Raw genomic sequence first — 19,609 nt, 5'->3', positions numbered from 1 at the left:
CTTTCCAATAAAACTTGCTTCTAATAGAATCCAGCTTAAGGTGAATAGCTTCAGGTAAAAAATACAACCCCATAATATAAGATGGAATAGAGGAAAGGCAAACATTTAAGAGGACAACTCTCCCACTGTAGTATAGAGACCCAGCCTGCCAGGAATTTAAACGTTTTTCTAGCTTCTGGACAATGAAAGAGAAATCAGAAACTCTAAGTCTATCAGGACTTATAGGTAGGCCCAAGTATTTCAGGGGGAAAGATCCTGGTTTGCAATTAAGCATGTTAGCTATTCTCTCTTCCTCTAACTCTGAGATACCAACAGAAAAAACCTCACTCTTGTGGTAATTGATTTTCATGCCATAAATCTCTTCAAAACAGTAAAGTAAAAACTTTGTAGCTAATATCTCTGAATCCACATAAGGAATAAAGATAATTGTGTCATCTGCATATTGAAGGTGAGTAAGACCTCCAGGAACTAAGTTAGGCACTAAACCAGAAAGGACCCCATTACTTCTAGCCAGCTCAAACATCCTGGCCAAAGCATCTCCCACTAGATTAAAAAGAAGAGGGGAAAGAGGGTCACCCTGCCTTAAACCTCTAGAAGTTTTAAAAAACTCGGACCTAATCCCATTAATGTTAATACAAACTTTGCCTCCAGCAACATACGCGCTAATCCACTTAATCCAAGCTGGGGGAAAAATTTTTCTTTCTAAGACTTCAAATAAAAAATCCCAGCTAACTCTATCGTATGCTTTCTCAAAATCTATCTTAAAAATAACCCATGACATGTTTTTGGCTCTCAGTTCGTGGAGAACTTCATGGAGCACAATACCCCCCTCCAGAATAAATCTCCTAGGAATAAAAGCAGTTTGTGTATGAGAAATAATGTCAGCAGCTACTATAGACAATCTATTAGTAATCACTTTACTAATAATCTTAAAACGATCATTAAGCATACAAATAGGTCTGAAGTGTTTCACACTGTTGGCATTGTCACATTTAGGAATCAAAGTAATAACTCCATAGTTTAATCTTTTTAAATCAAGCTCATTATGAAAAAGAAGAATCAACATCTCAAATTATTGTTTCACATGATCCCAAAAAAATTTATAAAACTAAATAGAAAAACCATCTGGACCAGGGGCAGTATTGTTTTTGGCTTGTGACATCACTTTATCTAACTTTGCCATATCAAAGGGCTGACTAATAGACTCTCTAAGAGGGTTAGTAAGGATAGAATCACTCCAGAAATCATTTAACAAATGAATACTAGAGGCATTTTCAGCTCTAAAAAGGTTTTTATAATAACCCACTATATGCTCCTCCAACTCTAACTGATTATGAAAAATTCTCTCACCATCAATCAAAGAGTGAATCATAGTTTTCCTTTTCCTCCCATTAGCTGTTTTATGAAAATAGGCAGTGTTCCCTATCTCCTTTCAGCAACCAATTCTCTCCACTTCTCTTGTGCCAATAAAGCACTTCCATCTCAAAAATGTGTTCTAACTCTTTTTCTAGATTATATCTCTCATTCCACAGCTCAGCATCTAAATTAGCAGACTCTGCCAAATGATCCAGGTTAGCCATTCTAGAAACCAACTCTTGTTTAATTCTCGAAGTTTCTCTGTTATTATTGCCCCCCCAGCCTTTTAGAAATTGTCTAATATTCCTCAACTTTCTGTTCCAGAAATTGAGGATATAACTTTCATCTCTAACTGGCATCTTAGTCACCACCGTGGCCTTAAAATTTTCTATCAGAGTCCAACTCGATTCAAATTTAAAATAGGAAGGAATGTTTCTGTCAACTTCCCCTGAAGAAAGCAAAAGAGGGGTGTGGTCAGAACCAGCTCTTGTGAGAGAACAAAGGTTAACTAAAGGGAATCTATTTTCCCAAGCTGAAAAAATCAACACTCTATCAAGAACAACCTGAGTTGGATTGAGTTGCTTGTTAGTCCAAGTATATTTACTTCCAGATCTGTATACCTCTCTCAAACCAGTCTGATCGATGAAATCATTTAAAATATTCATAACTCTAGGATCTACATTATCATTAGATTTTTCATAATCAAACCTATACATATTGAAATCACCACCAATGATAACAGGAAAACTAGAAGCAAGAACATGTTTTTTTAAACAATCAAGAAAAATAATCTTCTCATTGAACACTCTCCCACTGAAAACCATCATCTCTATTTCTAATGACCCTACTATGGAAAAAATCACTGAAGCTGGACTGAATATTAACAAAAATATCCTTATTAACCCCTGAAAGCAACCCTCCTGCAGCACCAACTGAGGGTTTATAACTCCAGTCTAAAGATCTATTACCCTGAAGGTAAGATAACTCTCTCTCAGTGAAACCTTCTTTCTTAGTTTCTTGAAGACACACAATATCAATTTTGTTATTTATACTAATCTCTCTAACATGACATCTTCTAGTGGAATTACCCAGACCCCTTACATTCCAAAAATGAAACTTCATGAAGGTTTTTTAATTTTGTTATAACTCTTTCTTTTCTGCTCTTTAGAAGGAGGGTTAACTTTTTCCTCCGCATTTATCAACTCTGAATTCAACTCTGGATCTATCAAACACCTCTTTTTCTTTTTTCTTCTTCCATTCAACCTCAGCTATCTTAGCCTGAACAATCTCTTTAGCCCTAATCGTTTCAATATTATTATCAATCTCAGCTTCAGAATTACCTAGGCTTAAACCAGCTTTTAAAGCAATGTCTTTCAAGGTTGCAGAATCAACTACTTGAAAAAGGGCAAAAGAATTAGAAACGGTACCTTGTTCCTCTAAGTTCTTCTTCTTGGTTAGCATTTCAGCTCTCTTGTGGATGGGGATGGCCTGACCTCTCTGCCTATCACTCTTCCTTTTGGCCAGCACTGGACCCTTGTCTCTCTTCTTCTTCTTTTGTTTTTTGTTGTAGACCTCCTCAAAACTCTCAAGCTCCTCTAAAGCTTCTTCAGCTCTCATCCTTTCAATATCAGAGTCAGTGGGGATATCACATTTTTCCATGTCCCCCATCTGGGTGTCAAACATATCCTCTTTCTCACAGATTTTCATCTCCCTGTCTGAGTCCAGAAATTCATTCACCTCATTCATCTCTGCACTGAGAGGTAGAATCTCTTCTTGGGATTCCTGAGCACTCTCTTTCATCTCATCAATCTTCCAAACAATCAAGGCTAACTCATCAGACTTTTCAGAGTGCACTTCATTGGTGATAAGTAGTAATTTCTCCTTTTTGCAAGAATCTCTACCTGGGGTGTTGTTGTGGGACACAGTTTTACCCGAACCCTCTCCTTTCCCTTTAGAAGGAGCAGAAGCAGAGATAAGCTTAGGGAAGTGCTTCAAGGCTTTATCTGATAAAAGACTATCCTTCTCATCTTCACCATCTAAATCATCTGCATCATCATCATCTTCCTGATCATCACCATCTCTATGAGTATGAGGGGGTGGGTCCATTATTTTCCTTTTGAAACCCTCAGGTTCCCACCTAATGTTATAACCCACTTTATTGATGTAAACTAACATCGAAATATTCAGCTCATTAGGATCTTTGCAAGCAATTCTGACTCTAATAGGACCATCTCTCAACAAACTCTTTTCATCCGTAAACTCAAATTCCCCCACCAACTCAAAAATCGCCTTAATGTGTTCCTCATTTCTAGCAATTCTTGGGATTCCATAGACCTTCACCCAAACTGCCACCAGCTCATCAATAGTATCTTCAGTCATAGCTGTCTCCACAATACTAGCCTTAATTGGGAAACAATCGAAGTCAAAACTCTTAGGACGTGATAGCTGTCTTCTAATGTTCTCAGACAGGAAAGTCACCAGAAATTCCTTGTTATTCAGCTTTTTAACCTTCCATTCCCACAGCAAATCAGAGAAGATGTGTTTCATTTCAGCCTCAATCTTATCAACAGAACCAACTCCTTCTATTATGGATAAGATACCTCTCGCAGGGACTTTTTCAGAAACCATGTTAGCATTGTCAATAGTGAGACTGAAGAAACCTTGTCCAGGTATCCCAAACCCAATCATCCTAACACCTCTTTTTTGTATGTTCAACGGGCATTGGGGTGCTATATGTCCAGAATTGTGACATGCATAACAGAGTGGAGGATTTGTGCAATTGGCTTGGTGATGTCCTTCCTTACCACACTTGAAGCATTTAATCACAGATTTAGGTATTGCCCCTTTTCCCTCCCCCACCTCTCTACGGGAACCATCTCTCATAGTTGGTATACCACCTCTAGGATCCTGCTGATTCTGGCTCAAATGCAGGTCCATCGATGAAGCAAAGCAACGCATGCTTTGCTCGTTTGGCGTAGCTCTCATTAGCTCTCGAGCTCATTTAATTTTTTTACTGCTGTCGTACGTACACTAAACTGCAGGATGGTGGTACATACTGCAGGCGTGATTGTGACATCGATACATCGATTGAAGTATCAGTCAAACTGCCAACCCAAAGTCTGTATTACGCGCGTGTATGCACAGAGAGTGAAGAAGCTACTACTAGGAGATAGGGCTGTCAACAAGCTCGCTTGCCCAGGTTTGAGCTCGATTCAACCTCGAGCTGAGCTTATTCCACATTCTGAGTTTCTAAGCAAGCTTGATTGAGCTTGAAGTCACCGTTATAATATATATTTTAATGATAATCTTCTGATAAATATAATTAAATTTAGTTAATTATATAATAAAATAGTAGATAAGAGATCAAGATAGATATAAATAAATAAATAAAGATAAGACCAGAACTTGGTCCTTGGCAGGTACGAAAAGGCTTGGAGACTTAATTGCTTCTAACATGTAGAGGCCACCGCGCCTGTTTCCCCTTTCCCTCTCCCTTTTTTTTTGCTCTCGCCCCTAGGGGTTTGTATTCTTCCCCACCTTTATTAATGAAATAGCACGATCTCGTACTGATTCTTTTCAAAAAAAAGATAGATATAAATTGCTAACACATGCTAATCTATTGCATAGTTACATAATAATATTTATTTATCTATTAGCTTATCAATAAACAATAAACAATACCACTTATACAAAAGCAAACTCTAGAGCTTGGACTTAGCCTCAGGCATGGCTCATCCTGGACTCGGCTTGAGCCCCAAACAAGCTAAACTCGAGCTACTCCCAAGTCTCGAGCTTTTTTACCTGCCTCTAGAAGGCAAAAATACATACTTCGAAAGATATGCACATGAGCAGTCTTAATATTGAACATATCTATGCGTTGAATGCTATAGGTGTTTTATTATGCTCTTCACTGGTATTAGAATTAATCTGGATCACTTATTTTCTCTAACACAATGAATCAAATCTATTTATATATGTTATCATATTTGCGATTAGCAACTGCTAGATGGCTTATAGTTTAGTGGTTGCAGTGATATGATTAACATTCTAAGATTCTAAGTTTAAATCTTCGTAGTAGCGAATTTCGGATTAAGTTGTTTAGATGTCGGGTAAAAACTACCCTTCTCAAAAAAAAAATCTATTTTCACGGAGGAAATCTGGCTCTGTTGCACCAGCGGTGCACGGGTTCTATCGACCATGTGACGAACCAAGAAGGAAGCGATGGCGTCATAAGTAATATGACGTACTCATTTTTAGGCACCCTCCTGGTGCCACCTATAGTTCCAACACTCCACCCCCACACCCTTCTCCTTTTTTTTTGACCTTATTACCTTTTGGTTTCTTTTTTCTTTCTGGGTCCCCACAGGATCGTTTGATCGTCGTACAGTTTCTTCACTCCTACCACTTAACACAATAGCACCCCGTTATGGCTTAAAAATGCTGTAAAAACGTGAATTATCTAGTGATCAAACTGTTCAAGGGTACTTCACTGACCCCCATTGATCACCTCGCTCCAAATGTCTCCTCCACTTGCACTTCTGAAAGTTACATTGCGCACCGCAGCTCTCTCACTACAGTAGTGCTGGACAATGGACACGTGATGAACACTTAATCGGGTCAACTTCTTGCTTGTTTTCCCGGCTCTGCTCACCTTTAGGTGGTGTTTAGTTGAGAAAATTTTTGGGAAAAGTGTCACGTCAATTGTTTAACTGGATATCGGAAGAAGTTTTCGGACATGAATGAAAAAACGAATTTTACGGCTAGGCTGGAAACCGCGAGACGAATCTTTTGAGCCTAATTAATCCGTCATTAGCATATATTAATTACTGTAGCACTTATGACTAATCATGGGCTAATTAGGCTCAAAAGATTCGTCTCAAGATTTTTTTCATAATTGTGCAATTAGTTTTTTGGTTCATCTATGTTTAATATTTTATTTAGATGTCCAAAAATTCGATGTGATGTTTTTGAAGAAAAATTTTGGGAACTAATCAAGGCCTTAGCCATCGTCCATTGATTGTTTTCTATGCCTAGGTCTTTACTAGCCAAGTAGCCAGCCCATAATCCAAACTTGTTTACACCTTCCAAGAATCCAAATATCTAATGCATCGCCGAGTTCGATGAGATCGATCTGAAAGTCTTTTGACCCTGGTGCCACTGTTCTGCATATGTATAGCCAGCACTTGACCATGGCCGCACAGAGCACGCACTCGCTTCACAGTTCAGTACACCACCGGCCGGAAGCCATGGCGCCGGCTAGGGCGCACCTCCTAGCCTGCCTGTCGGCTTTTGCGCTGCTGCTCGCCGCCGCCGCCTCGCCGGTGACCGGCGGCCCCCTGATGACGGACCAGCTCGAGGTCCTGTTTGGCCAGACGCAGCTGCTCAGCGACGGCCATGGCGGCCAGACCATCGCGCTGACGCTGGACCGAGAGATGGGGTCGGCGTTCAGGTCCAAGACCTCCTACCTCTTCGCAAGGATCGACATGGACATCAAGCTCGTCGCCAACGACTCCGCCGGCACCGTCACCACGATATACGTAAGTGACCATGAAACAGCAGCCACACACTGGATCGACACTGTCACATTGACATGCTGCATGTGACCATGCATAATGCATTTTCTGTCTAGCTTGGTGATATATATGTGGTGTTTGGTGCAGTTGATATCCGAGAAGGATTGGAACACCCACGACGAGATCGACCTCGAGTTCCTGGGCAACGTCACCGGGCAGCCGTACACCCTGCACACCAATATCTTCGCCAATGGCGAAGGCGGCAGGGAGGTGCAGTACCGGCTCTGGTTCGACCCTACCCAGGATTTCCACACCTACTCCGTCATCTGGAACCCAGACGAGATCCTGTAAGCTGCATTTACAAATTACAACATGTGTCAACGTTGAGTCAATGTCAAACGTGTATGGCTGAATGCTGCTGTCGATTTCATCAGGATCCTGGTTGACAACATGCCGATCCGGCAATTCAAGAACCACCTGGACGCCGGCGTGCCGTTCCCGATCTACCAGCCGATGAGGCTGTTCGGCTGCCTGTGGGACGCCGACGACTGGGCGACGGAGGGCGGCCGCGTCAAGACCGACTGGTCGCAGGCGCCGTTCGTGGCCTACTTCCGGAACCTCACCGCCGACGGCTGCGTGCCGGGCGCGTACGCCTGGGTGTGCGGCCAGGGCCCAGCGGCCTCCTCCGCCGCCGGCGACTGGTTCGGCCGGGGGCTGGACGACGTGAGGCAGCAGCAGCAGCTGAGGGAAGCGCAGGACAAGTACATGATCTACGACTACTGCACCGATCACAAGCGGTTCCCGGATGGTTTCCCCAAGGAGTGCGGGCTGCAGTAGGATATAGATGATCAGGTGATTGATTCGGCGAGCATGTGAAAAATGCACGAAATGTACTGGATTAGTTTCCATTTTGTGAAGATTTTACTGGAATGTTAAAGATTGTTTCGTTCTTTGACCTGAGGAAGACAAAAATAGGAGCAGAAAAGTTTCAGAAGAAATTGAGGGTTTTTTATCTGAGTGTTTCGTTCTGAATGAAATTTTTCAAAAGCATTTGGAATTTTTCCAGTTGGAAGGTCACTTGACAATATGAATTTTTCTTTCCACTCTTTTAATAGTCTTCGTTATACTTAGTACCCCTAATTATTACTCTCTCTGCTGATGTACGTCGTTAGTCGTTAATTTTTAGATCTATGATTAATCATTTATCTTATTTAAAAATTTTGTGTAAATATGTAAAATTATAAGTCGTTCTTAAAATTTCTTTAGTAATAAATCCAATTATAATAAAATAATTAATAATTATATATTTTTTAAATAAGACAAATTATCAAAAGTTGATAAAAATCAATTGTGTTGAATAAAAAAACAGAGGGAGCATGTAGCACCCCGCCAGCCTCAAATATAAAGGTAAAGGTTGGGTATCAATAGATATCTCAAGACAACGGGCCGGTAATGAAGTGAACAAATTCTGTAATGTGCCAAAATAACGGAGCTGGACAATTTGTGGTGAGAAAGGCCGAGAAAATTTCATGACAAGAGTAATTTTATTTTTATGATATTAAGATTCTCAAACCAGTAGTTTCGAGGCCAGAAATGAAGGGCCCTAGCTTACCACTATGATACGAAAAAAAAACAATGACATCTTTAATCATTTAGTTTTATAGTTTTTTCCTATACATGCAGAATATTTCATATGCAACACTACTTGGATTAGGGATGGCAATTCGGGTACGGGTACCGGATACCCAACCCGATGGAGGCGGATACAGGTACAATTTTTTACCCGCGGGTAGTATTTTTACCCGACCCGAATCGACACGGGTATGAGTACGGGTATTTTCCCTACCCGCGGATAACCCGTCAGGTACCCGAACGTGACTCACATATTGAATTTTATCTAAAAAGTTATTATGTTATTCATGTAATAATATTTGTGATATACTCTCTTTAGCTAAAAACTTTGATATTATGAGCAATATGTTGTATTTGTTAAACTTTTCACGTGTGATGCAATATTATATTATAAGCAGCATATTTAGTTTGTTGTATATGTTGGAATGATTATTTTGATGTGCCTTTGATATACGAAATGACAGACCTGACGGGTATCCGATACCCGTTCGGTACCCGATGGGTACGGGTACGGATATCAAATTTTACCTACAGGTACGGGTACGGGTAGAGAATTTTACCCATAGCCTTCAAATTAGCGGGCGAGTAATTGCTCTACTCGAACCAAACCCGACCTGTTACATCCCTAACTTGGATGTTGAAAACTGAAATCCTACAAAACAGATGTAGTTACAACGGCCTAAATAAATACTAATAACCATGGTATATCTGGCACGAGTTTTGGATAGAAGTAGCTCAAGAGCTATATTTTGGATCACGAGAAATTCCATTGTATATATTTTTAGAACAAATTCCATTTTATATTAGGGATTTGATTTTGCACTATGAACACCATTTGGAAGAAAAGGTAAAAGTGTGAGTGGTGCATGCCCCTGCTATAGATAGCAATATGCAAATAATCCACTTCTCCATCCACTTACAGCACTGGGTGCATGCACACACAAATTTACCATTTCTTGGCCTTAATCCGTTTTGCGCGGATGGCCCTTAACTTTTCCCCTCTTGTCCTCTCTCCGGAGTCTAGGCCGTTCCTTGTCTCCTCACAATAGTCACAAGGATTTTTCTAATTCGATTGCCATCAAGAACACACACACCGGCTTCAGGTAAGAGGGGCTACAAACATTTGGGTTATTTTGTATTGCTTTCGATGATTTTTGTGTAGAGAGATGCTACCCGCATTTGTGTTCTTTTAATTAATTTTTTCTTTCAGTGATTTTGGGGTGTTTCTGTGAATCATTTTTGCGTGCTTTGGGGTAATTTGTTGCTGACTATATCATAACAAATTTGTCGGTATGAGGGGTGACCATTGTGATGCTTGAATTAATCATATCTCATTCATATTTTTTTAATTCTTGTTTGCAATTCCAGAATGATGTTAGCACTGTTTTGAGACAAAATCAGGAAGGGGCTCTTTCACAACATCAAGCATGTCAATTTCTATGAAAGATGTGGACCCGTCTTTCCGCGGAGTTGGACAAAAGGAGTATCCTCCAGATTGCTTCACTGCATTATAGTTCCAGATTTATTCATGGCTTGGAGATTTGATCTCATAGAAAATACATTTTGTGACCATAGGATTACCGACTCACACAAAAAGGAAGATATGTAATCATAGATAGAACGATCGTTAATTGTTCTCGGCATTAAATAATTGTCATGAGTTAGTCTAAAAATATAGACAATATGCTGGAATAAAAAGCTTTCATGAATTTATTACCTTTTGTATCTATAAGAAAAAGGACCATGCAATTCCATTAGATCGTAGAGTGACTAAACTAAATGAAAACAATGATGAAGATAAGTAAATACCAGTCCAATAAAACGAAGGCTAAGGAGGGCTATTAATTTATCCTACAAAATTAGACTTGACATTAAACCCCCATGAGAATTGTAGCCCTACACTATGTCCTTCATAGGAGTAGCTTGCACATGCTTTGTACTCCTTAATTACCTTGCAGTGGTTTGGAGGTATGGCGTATTGAAAATTTCAAGCCTGTTCCCGTGCCAACATCTTCATATGGAAAATTTTACATGGGTGATTCATATATTATCTTAAAGGTATGGGAGTATCCGTTCCTTGTTATTCCTTTTGAACATTATTGGCGCATAGTCGCAAACATAGACTATCTTGTTCATCTTTGAAAAGCTCTTTTGGTTGATAAAATATTATTTGATTTTTATTAGCTATTTAATAATATAAACGATGAAATTAGCTACTATAAAATTAAAAATATACTATACATAGGTGAGATGATAAACTTCTATATAAATTATTTTGCAAAAAAATACCGTTTAGCAGTTTAAGAAACATGCGCACAAAAATTAAGAAATAATATGGTGAAAAAGAACACAGCCAAAACATTCCATGACATGATAAACTATTTTTTTTCTTTATGTTATAGTGTAGTAGATGGTGCAATTCTTAGTCACTTTGGTGAACCACATGCTTCACTAACCACACCATTGTCATTTTGACGCCGTAACTTGCATATGGTTTCAAGTCCCTTTTTTTGCATTATGTTTACAGCACCATGTGTTTTTGTTGCCTCATTATTTTTTTCTCCCTATAGACAACGGCCTTGAAAAATGGCTCGTTCCGCCATGACCTCCACTATTGGCTTGGGAAGGATACTAGTCAGGTAGACTTAAATAATTTTGCAACACATCTCACTTAACTTTCCCAAGCTAACTATTAATACATAAATGCCTATAATATTATGAAAGGATGAAGCTGGAACTGCTGCAATTCTAACCGTGGAGCTTGATGCTGCCCTTGGAGGACGTGCTGTGCAATATAGGGAAGTACAAGGCAGTGAAACTGAAAAGCTTCTCTCATATTTTAGACCCTGCATCATGCCACAGCCAGGAGGGGTAGCTTCTGGGTTCAATCATGTAGAGATCAATCAACAAGATCATGTTACCCGCTTATATGTGTGCCAAGGAAAGCATGTTGTTCATGTCAAAGAGGTAATCTGTTGAAGTTGATAATTATCCCTAGTGTGTGTGTGTTTTTTTATATTCGTCTTGTATACAAACCAGGTTCCTTTTGCTCGTTCATCCCTTAATCATGAGGACATATTCATTTTGGATACCAAGAACAAAATTTTCCAATTCAATGGCTCTAACTCATGCATTCAAGAGAGAGCAAAAGCTCTTGAAGTTGTGCAATATATCAAAGACACCTTCCATGAGGGCAAGTGTGAAGTTGCAGCTGTTGGTAAGCAATTTTGTTTCCGTCCTTTTGCTTTGAATATTTTAAAATCACATTTAAAGTATTTGACAATCTGGATTCATCTTATAGAGGATGGAAAGTTGATGGCTGATGCTGAAGCTGGTGAATTTTGGGGTTTGTTTGGTGGTTTTGCTCCTCTCCCAAGAAAGACATCTTCAGAGGACAATGAGGACAATGGAGACGATAAGGAAACTGTAACCAAATTGCTATGGTAATAACCAAATCACTCTCATGATTCCCTCTATCCTCATTAAAAGGGTGGTAAGTTTGAATGAGATTCATTTGCAATCAAATGATGCCACTAGTGAGGTCAAATTTCTCTTCAAATTTATGAAACTAAATAAGTGATTTCTATTACTTCTGCTCAGTTTTAACCAAGGAACACTAGAGCATATCAATTACGAATTATTGGAGCATGAGTTGCTTGAGACAAACAAATGCTACTTGATGGACTGTGGTGCTGAAATGTATGTTTGGACGGGGAGAGGTACTTCTTTGCAACAAAGAAAGGGTGCAAGTGAAGCTGCTGAGGTAATTTCTTACTGGCCATACATGTATGAAGTTTCTGATTATTGGAAGATGAACTTTTTCATGGTTCTCTCCGTTCAATTATAGTGTTAGAGAAACACCAGTGAGAATAATGTAGGTGGAACTTAATATGGAGTAATACATACTTTTTAAAGTCAATTCATTTCCATCTTAAAAGTAAACAAGCATATTTTGCATTTCACTTTGTTGTGCGCGTTTCTCTTACTTCTTTTCAGAAATTGCTCATTGATGAAAACCGGAAAAGATCAAATGTTGTCAAAGTGATTGAGGGATTTGAAACAATCGTGTTCAAGTCAAAATTTAACAAGTGGCCACCTACACCTGATTTGAAGCTATCATCTGAGGATGGCAGAGGGAAAGTGGCAGGTTATTTCCTACATCAGCCTCATTATTTTGTTCATGCTTTTGCTTATAAGTCAAAATTTAAATTTTCAGCTTTAAATTTAGAGTTTATTTTGGGAGTTTCTTATTGAAATTTATTTTTCAGCATTTACTTTTAGATCACTAAGAACACATATATAAAAGTTTTTCGTTCGCAGATAAGTTGTTTGGCCTTTTCCCTAAAAAAGTCAAAAGATCACATATATAAAAGTTTTATTCAGAAATCATTAGTTAAAGTGCAATGTATTGCTAAAAGTTATCCAATGTCCACACATTTATCATGTATATTCTTACTACAGCTCTACTCAGAAGTCAAGGATTGGATGTCAAAGGATTGATGAAAGCTGATCCTGTAAAAGAAGAACCCCAGCCTTATATTGATTGCACAGGTCATTTACAGGTATTATCTTTCATAATTTTTATGAATTTGCATTGCCATGAGCAATAATCCTTCCAAATTTGTTTGTGTACACACCATTTTAGGGTGTTAGCTAACTTTTGAAATTTGAGATGTGAAGCCTCTCAAATGCCAATGTACTCACGCAAAAAAATAAATTAATAAAGGCACTATATTTATGGAAAGGCATCTAACTAAATCATGAAATTAATCTACACCCCTCCATCTTTGGCAGTTTCATCTCCACCCTTGAACCGACATTTGTTTACATTGCATTCAACCAATTATTTCAGTGTTTGTTTAATGGTGATTCTATAGGTTTGGCGAGTAAATGGCAATGACAAGACTCTTCTTTCACCTTCTGATCAATCAAAACTTTACACTGGAGACTGCTACATTTTTCAATACACATACACCGGAGATGACAAGGAGGAATGTCTTGTTGGAACTTGGTTTGGAAAGAAAAGCATTGAGGTAATATCTATCCACTAGTTGTAGTTTTTTTTTTTTTGAAACACACATGGAATCATAGGACATATGTGCTAGGAACTAATTAAATATTTGTTGTGAAGCTATTAATAGAGTAAGCAATTTTAAAAGTTACCAATCTGATGTTGTTAGATGCATATTTTTTTAGATTGATAAGACAACAGAGGTAATTACATGATGTGGTGGTTGTTTAACTAGTGTGTGATAAATTCAAGTTTCTACATGTGGGTAATCTTAATTACTTTCAGGAGGAGAGGACATCGGCAATTTCATTGGCTAGCAAGATGGTTCAGGCTGCAAAATTCCAAGCTGTCCAGGTAACATGTTCATTGACCATAAATGATATGTTAGATCACAATGGCAGGGGTGATTGTTTAAAAGCCAAACGGCATATTCGCAAACAAAAAATAATTTATAATAAAACTTTTATATACATATTCTTAACGATCTAAACGCTAAGGATGAAAAATTAACTTGGTAATAAAACCCTCAAAATTAACTCCAAATTCATGGATGAAAATTCAAATTTTGGCTTATATTTAAGTATAAGCAGAAGCGAAAAGATGGGTGTGACACTCTCTAATTCATTATTGCTCATGTGCAGGCTCGCCTCTATGAAGGGAAAGAACCAATCCAATTTTTTGTCATATTTCAAAGTCTTCAAGTTTTTAAGGTTTTTCTTCTACTTACTAGATAGTCAATATCCATTAGTTGATTTGACAGATAGGCTGATAGATATGTACATTAATTTGATACTTAATTGGTCAATCCCTCTCCCCTCACACTAACTTTCCAATGTAGGGTGGACTTAGCTCTGGATACAAGAACTTTATTGCTACAAATGGTATCGAAGACGACACTTATGTAGAAGCTGGGCTTGCTCTCTTTCGGATTCAAGGCTTGGGATCAGAAAACATGCAAGCAATTCAAGTTGATGCAGTAAGTTCAAAGGCATCTATTTGGTAAAAGATACATGCAAGAGCATAATTCTTATACTATTATCAATGGTTTCATCTCTATTGTGTTTTTTGTTTATTAGGAGTCTTCATCATTAAATTCATCCTACTGTTATATTCTACACGATGGAAATACTGTGTTCACATGGATTGGGAACCTTACGACCTCACTGGATAATGACTTGGTTGAGAGACAGCTAGATGTGATTAAGGTGTGAATACCTTTCTTATTGTGGCAAATATTAATCTTTATATCCACGCAATTTTCTTGACACTTAGTATGCTCCTATCAATTTAAACCCTTGCTTGAGACATTACAGTAGTTTGATCATGATACGCCCAGATTAAATAATGTGGATATATTAATATATAGGAGGGATACAACTATAATTTTAGAAGTAAAATCAAAAACTTTGTGAGACATGCATCTATCTTGTTATAACTTTCCTTGCATGTGGTTATATGTGGATACTAGATGTCTATGATCTCCACAAATTATAATCGTTCTGCTTTATATCATGGTTTATTTGACATATGTTTGTTCTCATCTTTTCACTTCTATTTATTCATATAAGCCAAAATTTGAATTTTCAACCTTAAAATTGGAGTTGATGTTAGGTTTTTCATCTTAATTTATTTTTCAGCCTTTACATTTAGATGACTAAGAATACTTAACTAAAAGTTTAATTTACAAATTATTTTTCGTTTACAAATATGCCCCAAATAATGTCCCTGTTGTTTACCTATGTTATGAAATAATATTAACTTTGGTATGGGTGTCCCTTGACCATTTATACAACTTATTTGTACTTCTTTTTTTTTCATGATACAGCCAGATTTGCCATCCAGGTCACAAAAGGAGGGGAAAGAAACCGACCAATTCTGGGAACTTTTAGGTGGTAAATCCAAGTATTCAAACCAAAAAATAGGAAAAGAAAATGAAAGCGACCCTCATCTTTTCTCATGTATTTTATCCAAAGGTAATCACAAAGAAATTTTTAAATGTTTAATATGGTCTACTTAGTGGGATTAACATTTCATCATCTATTGACATTTTTGCTTCTTCCTGCACTTCCATTGTTTGTTGGTGGTGTTTCATGAAGAAAATTTGAAGGTCAGGCAAAAAAAAATGCATAGACTTTTTTACTAGGGCATTTTTTTACCATCCTTGAGAAATACTTTAAGGCTCTAAAAATTTTAGTGCAAAATTCTGGTATCTCAAAGTACTAAATTTTTACACTGAAAAATATGGTACCTTAATTTTTTCAAGGATGGTAAAAAAAACTCTTTTTACTAAGTGTGGTCTCCATGTGGATGCCTAATATCGATCCTTCCTTTGGAATTTACATGACTAGGTCAAAGAAATACACCACTTTACTCAGGATGATCTGATGGCAGAAGATATTTTCGTTCTTGATTGCCACTCCGACTTGTTTGTTTGGGTTGGACAGGAGGTGGATACCAAATTGAGATCACAGGCGATGGATATCGCCGAGGTAATAACTAAGTTACTTGATCTTTCTATTCTAATTAGAAATCACATTTTTCTATTTGGCATCTTAATTCGTTTTCTTACTATAACTGTGCTAGAAATTTCTTCTACATGATTTCCTTATGGAAAATCTCTCCCAAGACACACCGGTTTTTATTGTTACAGAAGGAAGTGAGCCACCGTTTTTTACTAGGTTCTTCATTTGGGACTCAGCAAAATCACGGGTAAGTAGTTAGTTATATGTAAATTGAATATCTTTTTTTTTTCTATGTTGGCTAGATGAGCCCCCAAACATTACATCCCATTTTGGTTTCCGAAATCAAATGCATCATGTTTAATTCTATTATTTTGTCACAGATGCATGGTAGTTCATACCAGAGGAAGCTTGCCATTGTAAAGGGTGGAGTGACTCCATCGGTTGATGTAAGTCTTAACCAGTTACTTCTCCCAGTTGTATCATTGAGCCATTTTTAAACTCTTGGTGGTCATATGATTAATAAACTAAAATATAATGTTGAGAGTAAGTTTGAGATAAGTGTTACAGGCAGCTAGCATTTGATGATCTCTTTTTTCTTGCCCAGTTGTACATTTTTATACAGCTACATGTTTGGTGATGTATTGTCTAAGTGCCTTTCTAACTAGGGAAATTTTCTAGTAGTAAGCAATATAGTGACCCCTCTTTCAATCTATATAGATTAACTTACCTGAATGTTTGTTATGTGTTGCCAGAAACCCAAAAGGCGAACAGCAGCATTTTCAGGAAGGAACGCAGGACAAGATAAATCTCAGCGCACAAGAAGTATGTCCCACAGTCCAGAACGTCACCGTGTCCGAGGAAGATCTCCAGCTTTCACTGCAATAGCTTCTGCATTTGAGAATCCAAGTACCCGAAATCTTTCCACCCCTCCCCCTGCTGTCCGGAAACTCTTCCCAAAATCCGTTGGGTCTGATTTCTCAAAGACATCATCCAAAGAATCAGCTATCAGTTCTCTCACCAGTGCTTTTGAGGGTCCTACGAAAAGCACAATACCTAAATCTGTAAAAGGTACTCACAATATCAATATCACATATTACACTAGAATCTGGGCAAGTTTTCAATTTGTCTTATAATTTTCCTTATGAATTTATGCAAAATTAAGCGAGCCCCGAAGGAGAGAAGACAATACAGGAGGAAGGCTCGACAGCCGGTGCAAGTGAAAATGACCTAGACGATGACGAGGGGGGAACAATCTACCCATATGAACGTCTGATAATCACATCTGATGATCCTGCTCCTGACATTGATGTCACCAAGCGAGAGGTGAGCAACTAAAATTTTCACTTGTTAGTTTATCCTGATGTGTAAAATGATCACAATGGAACTGTTTTCAATTGAATGCAGGTCTACTTATCATCAAGTGAGTTCAAAGAGAAGTTTAACATGACAAGAGCATCATTCAACAATCTTCCGAAATGGAAGCAGAACAGGCTAAAGTCTGATCTCCAACTCTTTTAGCTTAACTCTGTGCAATGTCCCTGTACTCACCTTGGAGGCTTCAAAATTTTTTGAGGGCACACGAGTTTCCATGCCATTATCAATTTCTTCTCTTTATCTATTCTTTCAGCAGCAACAAGTTAACTAGGTCTCGGGTAGTGCCTTTCCCCTTTATTGATCTAGAGAGCTCATGAATGTTGTGTTGTGGGTCTCACATTTTTGTACTAATGCAATTTTTAAGAAAAATGTCTATCTGCTATCTCTCAGATGTCTCTACCGACTCTCAACTAATGAAGAGAGCGCAAGGGCGTCACTATTATCTAATTTCCTCCACAAAATCACAAGTTCTACTGACAGCAACACCATTCCTTAGATCAACAGGTTCCATCGATATGGCATGAATTATGTTTCTAAAAATTACAAATTTACACAGATCAACAAGTAATAATACAATACACGATTCACACATGCAAGCAATGGTAAACGAGGAGAAACAGAGGGGATTGAGTACTAACCTTCATGGGTTGGCTGCCAAGACGCCACCCTGGCTGCAGGACTCTAGCAGCGGCGGATGCAGACAGAGAATCTTAGGGTGGAGGAGAGCTCTTCGCAGGGAGGGGGCGGCGATCTAATCCAAGGAGCTGCTTGCCGCGCATTCGTGCTTCCCCTGCCCGCAACACTCACCGGTTCGCTGCCCTTATTCCTCCGTGGCATCACTGCGCCAGCCACCAAGAAACGCCTCCCCCGCCTATGCCACTGCCCTCGACTCCTCAGCGTTCAACACGGCCTCAACACAGATCCGCCGGCCGCCGCTAAGAAACTCTAGGAGATAGGAACTAGGGTGTTTTATGAAAAATGCTGAGCTGAAATGCTAAAAATAGGGCGTGTTTTGCAAAATTGAATCTCTATGTTATGCTAATATGAATAGGGTGTTATGAAAAACTTCTTTTACAAATCAGCCTATCCAGGACGGATCGAGAGGAAAGTAGCAGTGGGATGCACCTAGAAGAAAATAACATCTTCTTCAACCTTCATATTAAACTTCAACATCTCTTTCCTATGACAGAAAATTTAATATTGGTTTAGCGGTTCTCCACAGGCCTAGAGACAGTATTGGAGGCTAGAGATCTTCCAGCCTCATGGCAGATCTGCCATCAAACCTATCTTACTCTCTCCGTCCCAAAATAAGCCAATTTTTTAATTTTTATCTTTAATTTTTGACTCTTCGTCTTATTCAATTTTTTTACGATTAATATTTTTATTTTTATTAGATGATTAATCATGAATAGTACTTTATGTGTGACTAATTTTTTTTAATTTTCTAAAAATTTTTTAAATAAAACGGATGGTCAAACGTTAGACACTAAAACCGAAGAATTTGTTTTTTTTGGGACAGAGGGAGTACTCGTTTTCCACCGACGTTGCTAAAAGACAAAGATGTCCATGTTTTTGTTATATTTATTGTTATAGCTAAATTTAAATTTTTGAACTTAAAATTTGAAGTTGATTTTAGATTTTTTTTTCACCATATTTTATTGATAGTATTTGTTTTTAGATCGCGAGAACATGAAGATTATATCATAAATTATTGTTTCGTGTATTCTTATTTTCAGCTGTATAAGGCGCAAATCATAAGAGCCATTATATAAACCTGAAGGAACTGGCCAACTAAAACCAACCTCTGAACAACAAACCGTTACTTAATAGGGACTAGGGGAGGCCCAAATTAAATTAAATTTGACCTTTGAGTGTAATCCCAACGACAAGATGCACGGTTAGTCGTTGCCTGCACTGACCCTTCCTGAGACCGGTGGTCCGCGTGCGTGTCAAACCTCCACCTAACCACCACGACGCGAGGGGTTGTTTAGTTTAAAAAAAATTAAAAAACATCACATCAAAACTTTAAATATATATTTAAAGTATTAAACTTAGTCTAATTATAAAACAAATTTCAGATTCCGGCTAGAAACCGCGAGATGAATCTTTTGAGTTTAATTAATCTGTCATTAGTATATGTTGGTTACTGTAGTACATATGGATAATCACGTCCTAATTAGACTCAAAAGATCCGTCTCACTGTTTCTTCTATAACTGTGTAATTAATTTTAATATTTATATATATTTAATGCTTTATCTAA

General features: G+C 38.1%; 2 protein-coding genes and 1 long non-coding RNA gene across 4 annotated transcripts; 2 read left to right on the top strand and 1 right to left on the bottom strand.

The window, feature by feature from the left end:
* The first annotated feature begins 6,524 nt into the window (after positions 1 to 6,524).
* Positions 6,525 to 7,815, top strand: LOC102712800 (xyloglucan endotransglucosylase/hydrolase protein 24-like). The gene is made up of 3 exons (XM_006652709.3): positions 6,525 to 6,893; positions 7,017 to 7,216; positions 7,304 to 7,815. The coding sequence occupies exons 1-3, from the start codon at positions 6,525 to 6,527 to the stop codon at positions 7,704 to 7,706; spliced, it is 972 nt and encodes a 323-aa protein (XP_006652772.2). The 3' UTR covers positions 7,707 to 7,815.
* Positions 7,816 to 9,527: 1,712 nt separating this feature from the next.
* On the top strand, positions 9,528 to 17,732 carry LOC102712526 (villin-4). The gene is made up of 23 exons (XM_006652708.2): positions 9,528 to 9,604; positions 9,870 to 9,984; positions 10,460 to 10,559; positions 11,072 to 11,140; positions 11,226 to 11,468; positions 11,541 to 11,718; positions 11,803 to 11,944; positions 12,102 to 12,264; positions 12,498 to 12,648; positions 12,963 to 13,063; positions 13,379 to 13,534; positions 13,798 to 13,866; positions 14,154 to 14,222; positions 14,351 to 14,488; positions 14,589 to 14,717; positions 15,338 to 15,485; positions 15,609 to 15,619; positions 15,861 to 16,001; positions 16,096 to 16,221; positions 16,355 to 16,420; positions 16,727 to 17,042; positions 17,137 to 17,297; positions 17,379 to 17,732. The coding sequence occupies exons 2-23, from the start codon at positions 9,929 to 9,931 to the stop codon at positions 17,490 to 17,492; spliced, it is 2,847 nt and encodes a 948-aa protein (XP_006652771.1). The 5' UTR covers positions 9,528 to 9,604; positions 9,870 to 9,928; the 3' UTR covers positions 17,493 to 17,732.
* Positions 16,523 to 18,456, bottom strand: LOC121054254. 2 transcript variants are annotated; one of them, XR_005811678.1, is made up of 2 exons: positions 17,987 to 18,456; positions 16,523 to 17,033 (listed from the first exon to the last, which is right to left on the bottom strand). It is a non-coding gene; the product is annotated as an uncharacterized LOC121054254 (long non-coding RNA). The 2 variants fall into 2 exon arrangements; XR_005811677.1 differs by having other exon boundaries at positions 16,523 to 17,009.
* Positions 18,457 to 19,609: the final 1,153 nt, after the last annotated feature.

This window comes from Oryza brachyantha, chromosome 4 (assembly GCF_000231095.2).
Source record: "Oryza brachyantha chromosome 4, ObraRS2, whole genome shotgun sequence".
Taxonomy (NCBI): domain Eukaryota; kingdom Viridiplantae; phylum Streptophyta; class Magnoliopsida; order Poales; family Poaceae; genus Oryza; species Oryza brachyantha.
This window is presented reverse-complemented; position numbering and strand designations above follow the sequence as displayed.